This window comes from Bombus terrestris, chromosome 12 (genome assembly GCF_910591885.1).
Source record: "Bombus terrestris chromosome 12, iyBomTerr1.2, whole genome shotgun sequence".
Lineage (NCBI taxonomy): Eukaryota > Metazoa > Arthropoda > Insecta > Hymenoptera > Apidae > Bombus > Bombus terrestris.
In genome coordinates, this window is record NC_063280.1 from 10,118,749 (window position 1) to 10,142,363 (window position 23,615).

The 23,615-nt window shown below is 41.1% G+C and overlaps 1 protein-coding gene across 1 annotated transcript; it reads right to left on the bottom strand.

Annotated features, from left to right (window-relative positions):
• Positions 1–8,034: 8,034 nt before the first annotated feature.
• Positions 8,035–19,995, bottom strand: LOC105666344 (mediator of RNA polymerase II transcription subunit 12). The gene has a single exon (XM_012314845.3). It carries the CDS (start codon positions 18,485–18,487, stop codon positions 15,275–15,277), a length of 3,213 nt encoding a protein of 1,070 aa, XP_012170235.2. The 5' UTR covers positions 18,488–19,995; the 3' UTR covers positions 8,035–15,274.
• Between the last annotated feature and the right edge of the window lie 3,620 nt (positions 19,996–23,615).

Below are 23,615 nucleotides of genomic sequence, written 5' to 3' on the forward strand. Positions count from 1 at the left end.
ACATAACCGGTGCTCAAATATTTTTCTTCGTCTTTCCACAAATGATATGACAAAATATGCATCGCGAAGCATCGGATCGTTGATGCTACGAAAATTATTCAAAATTCGTGCCTTCCGAAACTGAATAAAATTAGACAGAAATCTTTTTATTCGAAAAATTCGTTACTAGAGGTCGTATTAATTCTATAATAAATAATTTTAGGGCAAAATTATTGACGAAACCAGAGAAGGAACGAGAAATTCGAGGAAATGGACAAACGCGCCCGTATGTGTACCATACGAGCAAAATACACGTGTGTCGCATTATGATGTACAACGTGCACACGCACGACCGACACACAATTCCATTGTCGAAGGTATCCCTTGTTTGCTCGAGGATCTGGCGAGCAGCTGATTGGGATTTTCGCTCTCGTCAAGTCTTGTGGATTACACATGGCACGTCGCTTTCGTAACGACGCTGATGCCGTATTTGCGCGCGGAGGAAATAAGAAAAAAGTATTGTTTGAGGGCGGTTCAACCTCGTTCAAGAAGACATCACTGACGTGGAAAGGAAATCTGCGAAAAAATTGTTGGTGAAATTCGTTTGGACGTAAAACGATGTTTTTATCCAATACTTAGGTAGGTTATATTTTGTATAAACGATTATAAATAAACTGACACGTTTGTGACATAAAATAATCATGTTTCAACTTCAATAAAAAAAATCAACGTTAACTTTACCGAAAACATTTGCGCGTATACGATGGTTGTAAAAAACAGAAATGAAATCCGAAATTCGTCATTACAATGGACCTGGTAGCTCCAGTGTTGGATCAATCATTTTGTAATTTAAAGTAAACTACAAGTAATTAGAAAATAAAACGATATAATTATCGAACCTGCATACGATCCTCGAGTATCTATTTCACGAATCGATCAGTCGCATGTTGCAGAAAGTGCAAGAATTTACCAGAGTTTTCAAGGGTTAATAATCTCGAGCTCGATAATAACGATCTCGTTCAAAGGTTCCCGTGCGGAACGGCAAAAATGTAGCCACCCCCTCGAATCCCCGAGTCGGGACGGCGATGTGGCATTAGTAAAAACGCGATATTGTCTGACTCAACAGGTTGCAGCCATCCCAAGCCCCACCTCCCAACACTTGCACCGCTGTGCCACCCCACACGCCACCTTCGCTCGGCGCTGTATTAAATAAATCTGGCGATGGGGTGATTTCTCTCCCTTTTGTTGAATTCTTGGGGTAACTGAGTGACACGTAAAACTCATCGAGGATTTAATCAATCTTTGTCAACGTTTAAAATAGTTGTACTCCTGATCGTTTCCTTTCAAATTATCCGGATACGATATTATTGTATACATATATCAGATTTTTTTAATAAAATAATAACATTTCGTGCGTGAAAATAGGTACAAGTATTTTTACGAAAATATAGAGAATTATCGATGTAGCAATAATTGATTATAATTTCTAGTTGAGCTTCTGTTAATAGAAAAAATGTTGACGTAAGACACAAGTAGGTCTTCTGAACTATAAAATTAAACAGGAATTACGTCATTGTAAAATTTCAACATCACCGTGTTTTGTCGGCTTCCGTTCTTGCCAAAAGGACGCTCATTAAAGCCAGAATTCAAAGAACCCGCGACGCTAACATTTTTCGACCATGTGTTGACCAGCCGCGAATACTCAAACAATATCTCGCATTTCCTCCTCGAAACCTTAAACTGCACAGCTACTAAAAGTCGGAACGAAAATGCCTGTACACAATTCTAAGCCGATACAAGCATAAGCGTAGCTCTTGTTTCCTAGTACCAATTCTTCGATAGATTTTACATCCGCTTCGCCTTTTTTAGGGAAGAATCGCGTCGCGCTTAAAGCTAAATATACTTCGCGTTGCATCCCGTGCGATTTCACCCTTGGCAAACTTCTGCCAAACCTAACACGAAGAAACATCATCGTTCGCCAGTTGGAAAAGCATCGGACGAAAACTCAGTGGCCGCGGTCGAAATTCCATCGATCACCGGAATCCCCAATCGAGCAGAACTTCGAAGAATCGTCCGCTTCGAATCGTCGATTCTCGATTTGCGAATGCGAAAAGCATCCCCCTTTGGACCATTGCAGCGTCGACAACTTCTCCAAGTATTCGCCGGTGGTTCACGAACGAGCAGATAAATCTCGAGAACGATGGGCAGAGCCTGTAGAACGAACCGCGTCGGCATTGAGCCGACCAACAGGGTCGTACCATCGCGCTATTCAGGTTCGCAAGAGCATGTCTCTGTTCGGCTAGAGCCGCGAGAAGTGGGGAGAAGGCAAATGCACCGGCATCAGGGAGAAGACCAGGTGCATCCCGTGGAGCCTGGGAAGCGCAAACTACAGCGCAATGAGAAAACGCGGACAGACAGATGCTACCTACCATCGTACCGCCTGGGCCCTTCGTATTCGGCGTCTATGTGCACAGACGCCGACGTCGCCGACGGAGACTCTGTTTGCTCTCGAGAACGCGACCAACGTCGCTCTCTCCGAATTTGGGACCGTGGATGCACCAGCGGACTCGCATTGTCGAAGGACCTTGAGAAAGTCGCTGGGATCTCCCGCGATTCTTTTGTAAAGCGCTACTGCTGCGTAGAATGAGAGTTGCCGATGAACTTGACACGTTTAAACAATATATTAACTCGTCAACCTTGAATTCTTTTTAACTAGAAATTTTTATAACAATGGTATGGAATATTAATGGAAGCAGATAAACTCCAATTGAATTAAATTTTGATACTTGGCGATTTAAGGTGATATTTAACAATAGCGAAAACGTACATTGGAATTGTATAAGAAGCGATTTCCAATGGTGTTCATAATCAAGAGAAAGTTTTGTAAATATATGTATCAGTTATGTCGAAGAAAGTATAAGTTATTGGACATGGCGTAACCACTAGACCATACAAATATTATATATTAACCATGACTGACGTACTGTTTCCTAAAATTATCTGATTGAACGTTCGTATCGTTTATTGACGATCTTTTGTAATCGTTTCGCAATTTCACATTGACTAACCTATAATTATGTATTTAACCAGATGCAGTTATATTTCATTCTTTCGTAAACCTAAATACAAAGTTACGCAATTAACGTTTCATCCTATAAGACGAAGCACAAATTCATTATAATTAACGTATAACAACATTTGCGTAATTTTATGATTGTGAAGTATCAATGTAAGATTAACTCTTCGTGTCACGATCTTCAACTTCTCGTTATGTTATTCCTATCTACTTATGTAATTAAACTATTTCATAAATCAAATTTAATATCAAACAATCCGTTGAAATTAAATTTTATCAAACTTCATTAAATTTTATTAAACTCGAGTTATTCTATAAAACCAGTAAATATTCTACATATAGGTAGGTGATTTTAATTAAAATACTTTTAACAAATGCACATATTTACATGATGCGAATTGAAATTACGTTTTTATTTGAATAAAAGTCGATAATAATTTTATCAAAAATACCCAAATGTCTTTCTATAAAAGAATGAAACGTAATCACCCGAATGTTTGCGGAAATTTCACCTATACAAAACTTTCCTCAAAACCATACACGAATTAAATCAACTCGATGCTTTTCGACAAATTGATAACAAATATCAAAAATAAATCCAAACGTCAATTCCTGCGAGTATTATTCGGCGACCTTGTAAACTTGCCGGTCCTCTCACCCCGAAAGGATAAAGAAACGATCGACGAAACACGTTACAAACGTTCAGGTCACTTATCCCCGACTTTCTCCATCGCTTTCACCAGTCTCCTCTCGCCGAACAATCGAACGATTATCACCGTATTATTTGTACTATGTAAGCGTTACGCAAGTGGACACTAAAATCCTTTCACGGGCCTGCCATCGGACTCGGACTTCGGGTGTCGAAGATGTCTGTAAACTGGGAAACGCGTGGAAAACCGAGCGACATGTGCATAATAACCGCGTGGGATCCGTTCCACAGACTGGCCGTGGCACGATGACGAATCACAAGCCAGGATGATTTACGAGCGATCAACCTAGCCCCGCCTCGAGATAAGATTAAGTAACGGTGATAATACGTGGCGCGATAACGTCGATTCATTCGTGGCTTTTACCTCACGGGAGAGTTTCTAGACCTTGGCCGCGGCAGATAAATTTTGCACAGAATGTGGGAATTGCGTTTTTCGAGTGGAAAAATTCATGGTCTCGGTTTCATCCTTCATTTGTTCGTCGACGCTTCGAGATCGTGCCTTCTGAGGAATTTTTTTCCATCATCTTGCGTTTACTCGAGACTGATTGATTGTTGACCGAGAGTTTTTGGTGTATTCCATTGATACTGGATCTCCTTTTGACCCTGATTTTTGCGAGCAACGATTTTAGATTGTTTTTTTCTTTTCCTTTATTGAGAGTTTCATTTGAGAGTTGGATTTGTATTCGATTGGATCGGCATTGGTGAATCTACGTTCGATGTAACAGGTTGCATTGATTTTACGATTTAATTAGGTGATCAGCTTGTATGGTATCTGGTGGTCTGTGTGACATAGATTGATCTGGGTCTATTTGCTTGTAAATGAGGTGATAACAAGTTTGCGTTGACGTGACTGTAAGAAGTATCGAACTATTCGACAACGTTCGAAGATTTGTTTGTTATTTTCAATAAATAGTTATTATATAGTGTTATTTTCAATAAATAGTTTGATGAATAATTCGAGTTGAAATATATTTCTGATAGTTTGAAGGTATCAGGGAAAACTTTTCTCTATCTGTTGTTTTTAATAAATGAAGTAAAGTCCAAATTTTTGTTGAGTATACATACGATTCGAAGCGCGATAACTTAGTAACGTGAAATTACTCTCATAGATAACTGAACAGCGTTTGGAACAGAACTTTTATTGTGTTTGAACAGTAATAAATTTCCGTGTAAATAGCAAGAAAACGATATAAAAAGCCTTTTATCTGGATTTAAATCGTAATAAATCTAAATATAAATAAAACGTATTCGAACTTTAAAATACCTTTCATCGAGGCGGCGTTTTTTTCAACTCGCTTATTTGGTAGGAAAAAAGAATTCTACGCGTAAAAGGGACGCGTGACAGATTTATTGATCGAATTTTAGGAAAGAACCGTGGACAAACGGAGTTTCCCTTCCCTGATCATAATTCTCTCGAGATGAAGTGGCATAAGACGATCAGACCGAACACACGTATGATACAATAATACGACAGGGACACCATAAGTCGATCTTTGCCCGGAAGTATCACTATATAGAGAACTCCACGAAGATTTTCCGTGTCGGAACTTCCATCGCGCAGGACCTACCTCAATCTTCAGGTGGCCTATAATTGTTCCTGACCTATGCTTAACCGAAAGGTAACTCGCTGTTTGACGTTTAAAAAGGAAATTTGTTACTTGACAGAAATGTTTATTGAAATCTTTTTTACAATGGTATAACTAAATGTCTGTAATTAAATTCAATGTTTCAGTTTCCAAACTTTAAGATATCCGATTTTTCAATCGAAATTTTATCGGAAATATAGCAACACGTTAAATCTTCGATAAATAAAATCTATAATTCGATTACGTACATTAATCGTACAATTTTCACGGTATTCCAGCAGCATTTCAAACCATTTAATTTCTATAAAGCTTGCAGATAGCTCGAGCCTTTCGAGAACTCGTTTCCAAGCTCGCAGGCCCTTCGATATCTCCATATCCATTCGCGATCTGTTCAAACATTTTTAAATTCGAATATTTAAAAAAAAAGAAAAATTGAAGCGTTTGCACGGCGAAATTGCTCGAGAAAGCATCGGGAATAGTCGGTGGAGCGGCCATTACCAGGAATACCTATTCTTCCACAGACAAAAGAACTGCGAGCCCATCCGAATAAGAACGAAAAAGAAAGGACTCGCGGCGAAGCGAGCGATTCGAACGTTGGAAATCGCGAGTACCGATCGAGCTACCTGTTATCTGCGTTATCGGGACGATTTATGCCCTCGTACGGCTCGTTTCTCAAATTTCGTCGGGATCTCTCCTGTCCTTTCGACGAGCTCCACGATAAAGAAAGAAGGGAAGCTGCATTGTCATGTAGGGTATGCATCGCCTTCTGAAAAAATGTGGCGGCCGCGCCGAGGAAGCCAAACGGATAGATAAAGCGGCGAGGAAGAGAAACGTGAGGATGCAACTCATTACGGCAGCTGTCTTCGCTGTGGGAAAAATTTTAGGATACGCATCAACCCGACCGAATCGAACACCCAAAGCTGCGGGGGTTTTTGATTTTAAGGGAATCATGAACGGAACGTTTACTGACGTTATAAAGTTACCGAGTATCTCGCTTGACGATCTATGTGATCCGGGCAAAACAAATTTTTAACATTTTCTGTCGCGGAGTATTAGGATTTACGTAATACTCGTATATATGTAATTGATGAAAATTGATCGAGCAACTAACGATGCAAATGCAAATTAATAAAACGCTACATTTTTATTTTAGCTCTTTTCATTAGCGAACAAAAGAGAGTCTCGTCGATATATTTTAAAACTTACTATCCGATAAAAAAGATTTACCACATTAGCTTGGAACCACGAATCTCTTCGGAACGCACAAAATCCAACATGAAAGAAATATTACATTCCATTACCGAAAAACTTCTCTTACAAAATCGTATCTCTTCATTAATCCATGCGACGAAGATTTTATCCCCCGTTAGGTGGTATACACCTGAAACTTGGGTTTCAGCAGTAACTTTTAAAAGACCCTACCATGATACACGGAGTCTCGATGAATTCTCCTTTCAGCACCCCAGTCGCGAGTTGGCAAAGGGCGAATCGCGAGCGCGAAACCGCGTAATAAAATTACGCTGGGCGGCACAGTGCTCGTATTCTTTCATAATCGTTGCCCCGTTTCCCCTCACTGACCCTGGCGACTGGTCGCGCGGTCTTGAACCGGTGCCGCGCCGGTTCGCGGGTTAATAAACACAAATGTATGCAACGTTCCCGTCCACGTGAGTGATACTGAAATATGAACGGCAATCTTTCGCCGTTCCACCCTTTAATCTCGTTCCGCGTGAAAAATGTGTTTTATATATTTCACCGGATAATCACCCGAATTGTTAAAGGCTGAGTCGGGGCTATGCGCGGCGCGTAAGCGTGGCCCAAGTTCAGCCGAGGGTCTCACAGCCTTGGAGGAACATATGGTCCACGGGCCGAGGGCATCGTTCATTGGCCGACACGTAGACTCGTAATCTTGCTATTTATCACAGGATGTGAGAGGGGAGGCGGAGAATAAGAAGGGGGAACTTATTCCTTCTTTTTCCTCGCCTCCATTTTTTTTTATTCTTCTTCTTCTTCTTCTTTTCCATCGGGAGTTACGCGCATCGGGAAAACGAGTTTAAACGATACGGACAAGACTGGCGTATCGTCCCGCAGGATCGTGTATGATTATGTGTGATTATGCAATTTCAGCGATAATAATCCGGCCTGGAAACGCGATTTTCCATGCGCCGAGGGAAAAGAATTTCGAACCGGCGGAATCGGCGAACTATATACAGGTAAAAACAGGTATATTCTCGACTTCGCTCGTGTAAATTACTTACCGTTGCCGTTTTCCATCCTTCCATGCGAACAATCAAGCCATCCGTGTGTAGCGAGCCGGGCAACATATTCTACCACACAATGAGTAAAGTTTCTGTATTAAATCTCGGAGATTGCCGTTTCCCGTAATTTGTCGAAGGAAATAATTTTCTCGCGTAGCAAGATTTAAAGTGGATATCTTTACTCAAACTTACCGTTTTATATTTAACCTCGGTTGGTCTTCGTCCTCTATTTATCTTGATAATATATTTCGATAGACATCGATTTTCCGCAAAGTACGAACTTGAGAGCATGTTGATTTATTATTATTTTTTGTATTTTTTAACTCATTTGTTTCATTTATTTTATTAAGGGTATTTTACGATGAGAGAAGATAGAGCGAGGATAGAACAATAAGACGGGATGGATTGATAGTAAAAAAATACAGAATCTTATTTTGGATATTAATTATTTATTAATTAGCTAATATTCTGAAAACGTATGAACATTTGTACATGTGTTTTGTATGAGGTACTTGTTATGGCATTCGTCGAATACGTAATTAACACCGTATTAGACACGTAAACAGACGAGCGAAGAGGATCGTGCGTCTGTATACGAATCTTTACGTGCGCCTACATAAGTCGATCATCTTCATTTCCTTTCTTTACTATCGTTTTCTCTGCTTCATTGTTATTTTTCTCCTATTCGTGGCGGCAGTGTACTCCTTACGGAAGGACAATTGCAAGATTTTTTTTATTCTTTTATATATATATATAAATAAACCGACGATAGAATCGGGCTAAGCACTTCGTTTCGTCTATTTTTCATCTTTTTACTCTTTCTCATTTTTCTATGCGCACGGATTGATTTCATTTGAACGATTGGATGGCTTTAGGTGACGTTCTCAAGTAACGAGCTATTATATTTATGTATATGATCGTGTATATCGCAGCGTCGCATCGCTTCCTACGTTTGTTGATTTTCTTCGACACAGAACTCGATGATCGTGCGCGCAAAGATCTCAAATCGAACTTTTGAACAGCTTTCGTAAATTATATACATATGTCGTTGTTCAATTACGACTAAATTTTCTTTAAGTTAACGATACTTATAGCCTCTTTGTTAAAAGAAAAAGGAAACACCATCGACTGCTGCTATAGGTAATCTATCTAATCATAAAAAACGCGAGGTTGAAAAATATATTTTATGCGCTTGATAACGTTTTCGGATGTCTGTATTAAAAAAAAAAAAAGAAAGAACTTTTTTAAAGGTGGAGTGTATATTTTGAAGAGAATCTTTTCATCGAGTGATTTCTTTTACGCACCGATGATCGAAGCACCGCGGTAGAAGTTGAAAAATGGGCTCTGAATACGTATATAGACCTCGATTGTCTGATCGATTGCGCGCCAATGTTCAAAAGGTCACCGAGTGAATTTCGTGGATACGCGGAACGTGAGACAACGATTCGCGTCCGCTACGTATATAACTTCTTAATTAGCTTATATTAATGTCCTAAAATTTAAATATATATATTCATTTATTTATATATTTATACCAAAAAACATTCGTTCATAACGAATTAGAAAACATAAAATTTTAGCTAAAAACGCATAGTACAATATAGTGGATTACATCTAACATCATTTTTATTCTCGATTTATCATCCTTCCTTTCTTCGAAATACATTCCCTCTACTCTTTCTCTTTCTTTCTTCCATTCCGTTCCTCTTGACAAACTTCCTCACCCTCATCCCCGTCATTTAAACGGTAGATAAATAGCATTCAATCTATTGCTTCATCATCAGGTATATATTACCTAAGCCTAACAATGATGGGACTCGTCGTGTCTACGCGGAACAAACTTTCGCGAACAACACTTTTAAAAATTCGCTCGAATTCAATCGATGATCGTACACCACCACCGCCACCTACTCTTTCTACGAACATCGAATAGGAACACGCCTATGAAATCGGCTCGTTGTATAAACGCGCGATCATCGATCGTTGATTCCGCGTAACTTTCGATTCGCGATCGACTCGCCTTTCCTCTTTTACATTTTCATTTCATCGAATGTCAGATCACGCGAAACTGCCAGACACGCGTGCGATTCTCGATGAATGCTTTGAACTCGCATTGAAAGATTCCTCGGACGCGTCCGTTACGATCCTCGACTTACGATTCCTCGAAACGCCGCAAGGGATTAAGAAATTTCGTAAAAGCGATCGCTGTTCAACGTGATCCAGCAACGTGAAATCGACGCTGCACGCCGCTGTCCCGAGCTGTTTCCAGAAGAGGCGTTCACGAATCGAGCGTTTCCTTGCGCCGAGTCCGCAACAATTTACTAAATTACAGAATGCCCAAGGTTACGAGTGCGCGACGAGAGGCTGGCGTCGGGGGAGGAATATTATACGAGGGGTTTAGGAGACTCGACGGGGGCGTGGACACGAACGAAACACCGTGCGGACAGGGTGATGATGCGTGAACGGTTCGCCGCGATCAGGATATTTCGCGGAGTCACGCACGCCCGTGCACTCCGATATTAACTAAAATTGATCAACAAAATCGCGGAACATTGTATCCAGTACAGCGACCACGCGAATGCAAAATTTGACGGACTTCGATGCGAGCGCGAGTTCGGTCCCGAGAGTCAAAGGTCCGTGCATAGTTGGATCGTTCGATCGGTTCGCGAGATGAGAATGTCAGCTCTCATTCTGTAAATAATATTTGAATCGTCCATACACGTAAAGATTACTCTATGATCGTCGGAATACATGAACGTTGAGAAGAGTTTACGAGCGAGCTGATCACTCGTATCGTTCAAGGTTTGTACTTGTATCTGCGTTGAGACGGAAAATTAAAATCAAGGTACAAAAGTGGAGATGATCGAACCAGATAGAAATAAGGAAATCTTCTGCGTGTATTCTGACATAAAATATATTTATAAAAACAAAATTAAACACGTATAAAATAATACATTTCTTAATTTTACGCTTCTCTTCGTTCATTATAGGATTTATATGTCCTTTTCCCCCACAATTTTCTATTTAATCGTTCATCTTATGTCGACGTTGATTAATTTATTTCAAGTAGGAAAAAAGACATGTGGGGAGAAAAAAAAAAAGAAAGTAGAGGAACAGAGACTGTATGTCGTGACACTGAGCGTAACACCTACGTATTTTAGCTTTCACGTCAGATTTTTCGCTCGCATTCCTCGAACGGACATGCATCGCTACACGATTACTTCTTCATGGGTTTTCCTCTCTCTTTCATTTATCATTGTAAATATTCATATACATATACAATATAAACTTCGTGCCCTACTCACACACATACATACGTACGTACATATACAGACGCAATCCCACCTTCTATACTCACGCGCACGCATACGAAGAAACGTATACACACATTCCTCCTTTTCTCCTTTTTCACGTGTTAATCGTTTACAATTTTTATCAGCGCACAGTTATTATGGCACATAACAAGGAATGGATAAGAATTTCTTCTACTTTCCCTTCCTTTTCCTATCTCTCACACTAATCTCACCCCCTCTCACGCACGCACACGCGTTCTCCTATTTCTTTCCCGCATCACTACTCCTCACATACATTCCCATTTTCGCACACGCATCAAGAGTTATTTTAGTTTATAATTTTATCTCTATTCTTTATTTTCATAAAACTCATCTTTCTTTTTCTTATTTCTCTGTGGAATGCCCAAAACATTAGAATTATACGAGAGGAAGCACACAACGATTCTTCTTCTTTTCTTTTGCCTGGCACAACCATTACAGTTTGGTACTGTATGTGTATATATAGATATATATTAGATATAACTTAGCACTTTCGTGCTAAAACAACTATCTTAAAATTGTAAACAAGTTCTCTCGCCCCGAACTCTCTTTCGCACTGAAAGAACGCGCTCGCAGAAAGAGACAAAAATTAACAGAGTACGAATTTTCTATAATAATTTTATAATACAATATTAATAATAATAATACAATAATAAAATAATAATAATATATTACAGTAATAATAATAATTAGCAGAACAAATTGAACGCATTGTCATTCTAAAACAAATGGATAGAAATAAATCACCGCTTCGTCGTCGCTTTTGAAATCACCACATATTATTTACTCCATAGAAAAGTGCTCGTTATGGTGAATTTTATGAAATGTTTTTATCAAATGCAATGTCAAAACTCTGATTTTTTACCAACTCGTATTTTCTTTCTCAGAAAGAAAACGCAAAAGCCGAAAATTTTGTTATGCATTATTTCGTCTCTTTTTAATTAATCATTTCTTCGTATCACTATTATAAAACGCATTTCTTTTTCCTTTTCTGGTACTAATATCTCATAATGATATGATACTAGAAATATGCATCGTAACTCGCGATTATTCACGATCTCGATTTTCATTGAAACATTTATCTCACCTACACCTTTTCTCTCCTTCATTCTCTTCCTTATCTTTCTTTGCGACTCTATACGATTATTTATAGTGAAAGAGAATATACAGTAATACTGTTGATATGTATCTAAAACGTACATCAATCTTTACAAATCATCCCCTTCGTTCTCGTTTCTTTCTTTCCTCTCTTATTCTCTGTTTCTCTTTTTCGTTTATATTAGTATCTATATGTATAACGTTCTATTACACGCTCATACGGCCGGCGGGCGACTCGAGGAACTTTTGTGACAAAAGCAAAGAGGAAAGAGAGGGTGCTCTACAATTTATCACCTTCTATTTTACTTTTTATCGATCAATTTGAGAAACGAGTGGAGAAACTATGGATACTATATCATTTAATACAAAGCAATAAATAGAAATTTCGCGGATAATTTTAAACTTCGTGGAATAATTGAGGTGAATTATTCAAGGGGTTACTATTTTTTTGAATTTATTTGCGGAGTGAAAAAATGAGAAAAGAAACAAAGTACATCGTTCCGCCCGCACGGCTGCGCGGTCAGCTACATCTCTTTAATAACATTATTATTATTGCATTGGCTCTCATCTTTTCTTTCTTCCTTTCATTCATCGTTAAATTCCTGAACTCTGAGGTAGTCTGTTCTGGGTGTCATATTACGTAGTAAAAATGGCAAGAATGCTATATAATTTATCGTCTTTTTCTCTCGTTTCCACCTTAATATTTGACGTCAATTTTTTTTTTCTTTTTCATTAAATATGAAACAACTAAAAAAAAGAAACCTGCGAAAGGACGTCATATGTGTGTGTATAGACGGTATTTATATATGTATTTGTGTTTACTTATGTGTCATAGTGATCGAAACGAACGCGAATGAGATTAAATTTATATATTTATAATTATGTCATAATGCTTAAAACGGTAATGGAATATCATATTAAATTAAAAAAATTTTGTTTCTTATGAAAACATACCAGGAAAATGAAATACCGAAAAGAAATACGTTTAATAAAAATTGAATGTGCTGATTATTGTGAAATAAATTAAAAAGAGACAAACAATTCAGATCACGACGAGAGAAAGATAATTTTCGCAATAACTAACGATAGAAAACAAAAACAAAATTACGTGTCACGTTCGAACAACTGTTAAGCGCCTAAAGACGATCTCGCCGATTCAACGATGATCAACAGAAATAATTACGGGTAAACGCGGTGTAAATTTTGTTATAGCACGGTCAACGTTTATTTAGCGTATCTGTGTGTATGTATTCATGTGTGTTTAAGTGTATATTGGATATGCGTAAGAGTGTGTGTAACGTGTAACGAGCTGTGCGTAGCTCGAAGGGAAATTCGCTCGTGTCGCGAGAGAGGAGGAACTCGATGCTATCCTCGGTGATTGGCTCGTTTTGCGCTCCACGGGCAATTAATCGAGCATTAATTGATCGTATGCGACGGCTGCCGCGCAATTAGAGGCAGCACGCTCGACGAAATTCCCCAACGATTTAATAATCGATCGAAGGAATGCCGTGGCTAAGTCATTCATGATCTATTTTAAATTTCGTGAGTAAAAGGTATCCGGTTGTTTCTGATAAAAATCTAATAAATTTTTTTAATTTATTAGATTTTCTTTCTTTTTTCGTTTTCGTTGAAAAATACATTCGCCGAAAATTACAATATCGGATACGATCGATTAACATTCGATATGTGTAATGAGAATACTAAAACGTCGAAGCGTTTGAAAAGCGAGGGGAAACATCTTGCGTCTGGCTAGAAAACGACACGAGCGAGATTCATTCCGGGCAACGTACAATTCGAAACTTAAGTTATTATTAAAATCTTAACGTTTAGAAGAAAAGAAAAAGACGCGTCGCTGTCGTGAAAACCGATTCCCGGCGATGGATATTCACTTTACTGGAATATACAAAAATATGAAATGTTTTAAAAATGAAGGCATCGAGAGGCTCGTTGTGAATCTAAAATATAAAATCATAGGTAATGAAGTACTTTCGTTTTTCACCTCTCGACTGTCTCCGATAAATAATGAAAAAAAGAGGAAACTAAGCGATATACAACAAAGTTGTCACAAAACTATATACAATCCATCGTTGGAGTAACGATTTTCACGGTATTTCGGATTTAACGCTTTATTATCGCCGCGTCTTTTCGTAATTATCTATTAATCATTTTCTTTTTTCCCTTCGTTCTCTCTCGATAAAGTATGCTATATATACTATAAAATACGAGTATTATTAATAAATGTTAATCACTTTCCAGCTGATATCCAATTAAATTTAATTTCAATGATGGTGATAATTGCATTAATTACATGGCTATACATTTAACATATTTTGTACAATCGATAAGCTTCAAAGTCATACCAGATCATACCAGAAATCGTGTAATTTTCAATTGTTCCCGAGGTAATCGTGGATTCAAGAGCGTGTTATCTGATTGCATTTTGTAAGAACGGAACTCGCGATTCATCGAGTCGAGCAATCGATCGACTCCACACATCGCGACATTTGATATTTAAATTTCCCTTTGCTTTGTTGTAATTTTCATTCAAATCTTAGCGTTGCAAGATGCCAAAAATTCTCAAGCAATTTTATAGGGTCCGTCATACGCGTTGTGAGCACCACGATATCGAACCTCCTCGTCGGAACACACTAAACTCTGCTCTTTATTCCAAGTTAAATAAAAACATTATTGAGCAAAAATCAATGTCCCACTGTACATTGTAATTGCTATTCGCTAAATATTAGCTCGCGAGATCATTTATCACGGGACTACGATAATTTCGATAGATAGATCACTCTGAGGATAAAATAAAAAAAAAAAGAAACTAACATTACCGATTATTTCCGATTACCTGAATTAGAAATGAAAAATATAATTTTTAATATTAAATTAAGAAGAGATATTTTGCCCTACAGTTTATAATATGATATTTATATCGTACTACTATAACCAATAAACTATTAATAATAAATTAAAATCTAATTCACGATCAGATGGGTGTCTGCTCGACTCCCAGTGTCTGATCGAATATAATAAGAAAAACTCAATTCGAGAAGTCGCGATTACCTCAGCTCGATATATTATATAGTTTACCATCATGATGTTCGATTGATGACCAACAAATCTCACGCTTCGATTGATAATCACGAACACACCGTGGGGGCAAAGATCATCAGATAACGACCGTCATTGTTCCTTCATCCACGATGCTAGTCTTCGATGTTGGGACTCCTCTCAAATCACGTCCTTAGATGGACGTTATGGTTGTTTTTCTTTCTGTGCGTCTCGAGGTGCTTCATCATGTGGTCCTTTCTGATGAATCCCTTTCCGCAAGTATCACAGGCGTACGGCTTTTCGCCAGTATGGAGGCACATGTGCCGCCTAAGATCAGTTTTATGATTAAACTGCTTCGGGCATATTTCACACTTGTATGGCTTGTCACCTGCGTGCTTCTGCAGGTGCTCCGCGTGCAGGTACTCGAGGGTGAATCTCTTACCGCACTGATTGCATTTGTATGGCTTGTCACCAGAGTGAAAACTTTTATTGTGTTGTGTCAAATAGCAAGCCTTGTTGAAAATCTTGTCACATTCGATACACTTGTGGAAACCATCTTGAGAAATATAATGTGAACCAGTGAATGTGCTGGTTATTACGTGATGTTCCTTAATTTCAAAATTGCCTTTCAGTTTCAGATTTTTCGCTAATTGCCTACCGACATTCGGATTTACCTCCTCTTTCGCTTGTACCATTCGCGGTAAATTGTTGTTTGCTTCGAGATTGCCTCGAGTCTGCTGAAGCGGTTGCGCCTGAACTTCATACCGCTTGATGATCATGCCGTCAGTGTTCACTCCCACGTTTGTAAGGGATTCGTATCGAGGCGGTGAACTTCTATACAGACAGTAACCCGAATCAGACGATTCGAATGATCGATTTTGAGGAGATACGTTCTCCTCTGGACTTAGCCCCCCCACGTTAATGGCCTCCGGTTGATTTGGGTCAGCCATAAACCCGGTTACGTTGAATTCCGTGAAACTTGGTAGGAGCCTTTGATGATTGCTAAAGGTCCCAAAACCGGGTAAAACATCCTGAGATAGCTGATTTTCTTGCTGCTGCTGCTGCTGCTGTTGTTGCTGAGATTGGTCGGACAGCGGTAAAGACGTCTCATTACCAGTAGTAGTTAGCTGGATGGTGATAGACTCCAGCAGGCCCGGGATGTTGGTAGTAGTTATAACGTGGGGGGGCAAGGCGTTTGGGTACGGCTGATGAGGCATCGTAGTACCCCCCATCGCCGTGGGCGAAGCCATTGCTGGGTGGACCGAGCCCGGCGTTATGGGAGATGGCGAATTCATGTGGTGGTGCGGGTGGGAGCCCATTGGCGAAGGGGAACTCAGGTGGGGCGGTAGCGGTGGGTGCATGGGTGACATGGGCGAATTCATGGGATGGATCGGAAGTTGGCCCGACGGCGAACCCATTGGAAGGTGATGCAACTGCTGCTGTTGTTGCTGTTGCGGTTGGTGGCCCAGTTGAGAGGACGGCGAGCCCATTTGTTGCTGATGATGGGCCGCCAGTGGAGATTCCACCGGAGAAATGTGCACCGGTACCATTGTGGAGCCCAAGTGCACCGCTGTAGGCGATTGTTGCGTTAGACCCGCCACCGTTACCGCCGAAGATTCGCTGCTGCTGCTGCTGTTGGAATTGTTGTTGTAGAGATTGGTGGGCGTGTGGAGCAGGCCCCTCGCCGCCTCGCCCGAGGGACCTGCCATCAAGTTTGGGGGACTTCCGGAAGAAGATAACTCTGGCGATCTAGATGCTCCTCCGCCTCTGCCACTAGAATGGCTATCTCTACCAGGATGATGATGAGCACTGATCGGCAAGTTCGCTGGGTCTGGCTGATTACTCTGTTTAACAGCGTTCTTGTGCAGCGTCGTATTGTAGTGCCTCTTCAGATGGCCCGAGCTGGTGAACCACTTGTTGCACGCGGTGCAGTTGTAGGTCTTTGGCCGTCGCGCCTCGTTACTTTTCCACGATTGATTAGCTAAAGGCGGAGGTTTAGGTGGTTGTTGCAGCAGACCCCCGGGTATCTGGTGACCGGGCATCGGTTGCGTGCTTGTAATAATAGGGGAACTCGGATGTCGCGGTGCTTCGACGGGCATGTGTTGCCCTCGTATGAATTGATTCTGATCCGAAAGTGGTGAAATACTATCCATTGAAACCATAGGCGATAACCCGGGATGATAATCATGAGGTTGTGCGGCCGGTGGCCAACCCAACATAGAACTCACCGAATGTGTACCAGCCCTCTGCTGCTGCTGATGTTGCTGTTGCATTACCTGCTGTTGATGCATTTGTAGCTGCAACTCCTGCTGTTGCTGCTGATGAATTCTTATTAGCTCCTCCTCGTATCTATGAGTCTGCACCTTGTGCGAATCCAAATCGAGAATTTCCGCCTGTTCGTCCGGCTCCTTAGTCATATCCAGTTTTACCGGTTGCCTACCATTATAATCATAGCCAGATTGTTGTTGTTGACTAGATTGCGGCGGTGATGCGTGCATCTGCTGCGGCTGCTGATTTTGCTGTTGAGGACTATTACCCAGTTGTTGATATTGATGTCCAGGATAACCTCCAGGTGAATTCGAGTGATTTGTTCTTACGTGTTCACCCAGCTGATTCGCATCCTCGTACACAGCACCGCACTTCTCACACTGTAGTGGCGGACTTCTCGGACTGGTGGAACTCACTGAATTGGCACGTTCCGATGGAAAGTGTTGCTGATGTTGATATGGATGATAACGCGAATAACTTCCACCACCACCACCCACGCCGTTGTCTTCACGCGGCGGTGAGTAATGATGGGACAACATGTAGGCCTGATCGTTCTGCATGAAATAATTTTCGCCGTACATCGACGTCTGAAATTGATTGTAACTCTGGCTAGCAGCTGGCTGCTGTTGTTGAGTTACTTGCTGCTGCGGCTGCTGCTGTTGAACTGGCTGCTGCGGCTGCTGCTGTTGAACTTGCTGCTGCGGCTGCTGCTGCGGCTGCTGCTGTTGAACCTGCTGTTGTTGTTGTGTTGATGACTGTTGAGACGACAACGTAGGATCCTGCGAGGGGGGCCTCGAAGAAGATTCGCTCGAGTCCGCCGGAGCAGTCACGCTATCGCGTTTGACGCCCACGTGACTGATGTGATTACCGGCCTTATTATTATTGTTGTTACTCTCCTCCTGCTGAGCCTGGTTCGCCCACTGACTGAGCAGGTTCTCCTGGTGATATCTCAGGTGCACTTCGAGACTTTTATCGCTTTCGAAGTATAGACCACAATCCTTGCAATGATGCTCCGAATTCGAACTGCCGCCTACGTACTGCTGTTGTTGTTGTTGTTGTTGTTGCTGCTGCTGCTGCTGCTGCTGTTGTTGTTGGTGTTGTTGTTGTTCAACACTCGTGTTTTCACTCATATTGTTCTTTTTTCTCTACTCCACTTTCGTCTTGTTTTAAGACGCACCCTTCTCCGTGGAAAGAAAATTGCACGCTCTTATTCACGTTTCTTTCCTCTGGGTAACAGCGTACTATCAGTGACACGAAAAATAAAAAAGCGACCCGGCACACACTTTACACCGAAACAATAGCGTCGTACACACACGTGCGCGCTTACACGCGCTTGCGCGCGCGCGAAATTTCAATAACAGTCTGTCTTATTATCACGATGTCGTTTGTCTCACTTTCTCGATTTCCAAAGGGTTCGAACACTAGACAATTCTTGTTGCAAGGCGTCTGAGCGATAATGTGGCTTGGAAGCGCGTATCAAGTCGGGATGTCTCGCATCTTCGTACTTTCAACCGTCGACGAACGTCGATATGGGTTTCCTCGCGTACAGCACATTGACAATGACTCAAGACGCGCGGAAACAAGAATCATGCCAATCAACGAGCAAACATTCACAAGGACAGTATTTTCAAGATCAAATTGTCAAAAGAAAACAAATGAAAGGAAAAAGAAAAAAAAGGAGTACACCGTGTTCTACATTTATCATATGATCGTATATATGGCAGGAGAGAAAGTTAGGATTAACCTCGGTCGCTCCAGCTGGTGCGACATTGATATTGAATATATCTCCATGTGCGACATGGTCGCCTCGACGATACGCCGACGACGACAATGGCTCTGATGGCTGTTGTAAAACGCGACTCCGAACCGTTCAGCCTTAATCCGCGTTCACCGACGCGATGTCTCAACACCAATGAATTTTGTATCTCGAACTTAGCTAAGAAACTCACAAAGCGATACGTTCGGAAAAAGATAAATAAACGAACAAAAAATACAAACAATAACGATACGCGTACGATTTACATCGTTGGATTGGCAATCACTCGATTTTCGATCACTCGTCCCCACTGTTCCGATTATCCGTAACTCCTCAATAAAAAAATTCACGCAACGTAATAATAACCAGAATTTCTTTTCGAATTATTGGTCATATCACAATCCATCACTTTTCACTGTTCACTGATAACGAATATGTCTGTCTTCTTTCCGTCACTGTTCACGCGAACAATAGGCTTGCAGTCTCCACTGTAAGGATTGACCGAATTATTTAATGCCGCACCGTCGACGCTCACGATCAACCAGAGCGAAGGATCGAAAGTTCTGTACGATCGAATTTTCACTTGCAATCGGTAAAACGGTGGAAGACCATGTGCAAGACACGAGATTCGTAGTTTATCCTTCCAACTACGATTGTAAATAACTAGTGATCGTCCTCAACCTCGTGTTCTCCCTCTCCACTGCCGTTACTCCCTTCCCATGAGCATCCCCTCTCCAAGTCAGCTCGTTCGTTCAGTGGTCGTGCCTTCTCTCTCTCTCTCTCTCTCTCTCTTTCTTACTCAAGCCTATTCACACACTCTCTAGACCCGCGTCGTACGGCCGCCGGTACAGCTCTGGCGGTTGAAATTCCGGAGTTTCGAGTCCTCGGGCTCGCGCCAAGGCACTGCTCTCCCCCTACCTTCCAAGCCTTCTCCACCACCCTCTCTGTACCGTCACTTGCTAGCTCAGTAGCTCTCTCTCCTCCGCACCAACTTCTTCCCCTCTCTTCTTCTCCGCTATCGCCGACGAAATGCTGCCCTCTCTTTTCTATCTCCAATCAACTCTCTTTCTTCCTCTCGTTGTATTTCCTTCCTTCTTTGTTCTTAATGTTACTCAGCCGATAATACTTTCTCCTTTCAATCTTCCTTTTACCCCATCCTTCCGTCTCTGTCCCAATCGTTTCTCACCCTCCCCTTCTTCGGTTTACTAGAATATCTTCCTTCTCTGTTCAATCCACCAACATTCGTCGACTTTCTCGCTTCCGACTCGTCCCTTCCTTTTCCCTTGAACGTTTCTCGAACCACGATCCTTCCTCCTTTCTCTAATGGTATTCCTCCCTTTCCCACCTAGCACCTTCGACCAAAGCTCCCTCTTCCCGCAGCCATGTAGCTCATAGGTGAGCGACAGAGAAAGAAAGCGAAAAGGACAGGTTTGACGGAGAGGCAAACAACTCGAGACAGCCAACCAAATTTGAGACGTCGAGCGCTCCTTGCCCCCACCAGTTCTTCCTTGCCCCTCCGTACTTCTGTTACAGTCCACAGTTTCTCGGGTTCTCTTCTCTCTCTCTTTCACTGGTCTGGTTGTCTTCGTTACCCTCTCGTCTAAAAGGACGACGAATCCTGTGGGACGCCGAATGTCTCCCTCTTTGTTCATCGTTTCTCTTATTCGATTTTTCTCCTTGTTTAACGAACGGACGATCCGTTCATCTTCTTCTTCTTCTTCTTCTTCTTCTTTCGCGCCCTCTTTTCCTCTCAACCCTCGTCTTTATTCGTGTTTCTTCTTCTGCGTCCTCCCGCTCTTCGACTGGACAACGAAAGAGAGACAAAGACGAGCAGAGTCGCGCATGGCACAGGAATCCTTGCGCGTCCGTATCCTCAACGTTGTCCTTACACACGAAACTTTATCCGATGAGATTTTTCGGAACTCTAAAATTCAGACTCCCTCGTGCTTTTTTCGCTGCAATTTTCGCGGACGATCGCCCTCTCGCGCGTTGTTTCCTCTCTTGCCATGGCCATTTCTTACGTTTCGGTTTTCTTACGTTTCGATTTTCGTAATTTTCTTCCCGAAGGACACGGCGTATCCTGCACGTCGACGAGATCAAACGCTTCGATCGTTCGCTCGCACGAATTTCGCCAAGAGAAATCGGTGAGTGTACCGAAATGTGCCACGTCATCATTGAAAATCTTTTGCGCCGACGAGTCCCTTTACGATGACCGCAGGAAACTTGAGACGAACGCTCTAAATAAACAAATATCTCATCAATCTCGTTTCGAAATTTTGGAGTTACAGTTTTGCTTGAAATACAATTTTTCTGTAGAAAGATTTTCCTGTAAATGAAATTAAAGAGCTATACAGCAAATTTCGGTATTGATAATTATTTGATAATAATAACAACGTAAATTTTAATTCTCTTACTAGTTTACTTAGATTAGATACTTTAATTGTTCGTAGCATCGTGTGTTTAAATTGTTTTTATTTAATATTGTCCACTTTCATTTTCAATAAAATACGTAGAGCGAACGTAAAATTTTCTGATGTATAGCTTTCCAATATAAATTTTAAATATTTAAATATAAATATGTTAGACAATATCTGCGGGAAATTGAAATTGTTCGATTGAATTTTTATTTCAAGCATATGACATTTAACACCAAGCGTAATCCTTTTTGCAAGTTTTATCGATGTTAATCTTTAATCGTCTTTCTTATCCCTGTTTTATATCCTAATACGACTCCTTCATCCACCAAAAGGAAAAAATTCATCCCCCTCGAGAAAGGTCAACTGATATCCTGCCCCAGTAAACGCAATTCGCCTAACTTCCTATTAACCTGTTAAGCGGAGAAGGCAAGTTATCTCGACGTTTGAAAACATTCTTGTAATGAGTTTAACGAGTATAACGAGTAATCAAAGTTTAATAATTATCGTTAAAATTAGCGTATTAATTTAAAAAGTATCAAGTTTCTCCATTATCTTCTAAAACTGGAAATTATTTTCAAAATGTTTAATAATTCTAATATCGACTCTGATAACCTGATACTCTATTATCTGGTAGTTTCATTCTTACAATATATATATATATATATATATACATATAAAAATGAAGCGACGTTGGACGTTTGTAAATAATCAAGCGATATACATTTTCAAAATTCTTCTTTACGTAAACATCGCGCTGAACAAGGCGATATTTATCTTATACGAAATATAAGCTCGAACTGCTCAGGATACCATAAAATCATACGAATGAACGATGACTGTATAGTTATTGTTGACATATACAGAAATTTCTATTTAAAAAGCGTCGTTCATTTAGGTAGCAACGCATCTCATTTATTTATTTATTCGCTCAAAGCATCCAGCTAGGCGGGTGAATGACGGCCGATTCCCTCGGTGTTAAAATCGCGGAGCATACGCGTCGTAGCTCACGTCGAATTGCCGGCATGGGGGACGTTTTGTCTCAAGGAATTACCCGCTTAACAGGTTCAAAGCGAGCCACGAGCCCGAACAGGGCCGTAGGTGTCTGCGTAAAGAGTGCGTCTCGGTATTACTCACCGATAACCCAACTCTCTGCTTCCTCCTCCGCCCCGGACAGCTCCCCCTAAGCTTCCCCTGTTCCCTGAATCGGCTGCACTCCGCTGGAGCCACCAAGCTGTTCAGGGGGAATAAAAAAAAATGTGGGTAACCTTGCATTTTTTTATGATACCTTTTTTTCCACGCGACGAAGCGGGTCCCCGTGGCCCGTGCACTTTGCATACCGAATGCGACAAGCTCCTCTCCCCCGATACCCTTCGCTAGTCGCCATCCTACACGCAGCCACGACCATCCACCACGTGCTCTCTATCTTGCTTTCTCGCTTTTTCTCTTTTTTAACCTTCTCCATTCCCCTCTCGCCACTTTATACCACCTATGAATATGTTTATTACGTTGCACCGCGACCACCTGATGCAAAAAAAGAAAAAATTCGGCCCGCGTGTGGCCCACTAGGCACCGGCACGTGCTGTCACGATGGATAAACGTCAGTCGTGTTCGCGCTGTCGCGCATCCTTTGATCTCGATTCAATTAGACCGGCGAACACTGTTCGGCCTGTTTGATAATGTTACTTGCTTAGCCACGCGTTTCGCATGGCCCGCGGAGTATAGTTGAGAGGTAGGAGAGTGATTGGATGAAGTGGAGAGGATCGAGATCGATAGTATTTTTCCCTTATAACGAAGTGAAAACTGGCGAAGAATGTGAAATGGGTAAACTGGTGGCAGAACGAAATGTATTTCGAAAATTCCGCGTGTCTGAGTTTATTTGCGCGTATAGATCTTGTTTGTAAAATTTTCTTGCAATTTATCTATATAGAAATTACGATACTTGAATATGAACTGAGAAGCTTGGAGTAATATGCGATAGCGAGAAATAATTATACGCCGAAGCTTGTCGAAAACATTTATATTTGTTTCGACTTAATGGAGCTTAAAATTCGGAGAATACAGCTTATTGCAGTTTATTTGCTTTTC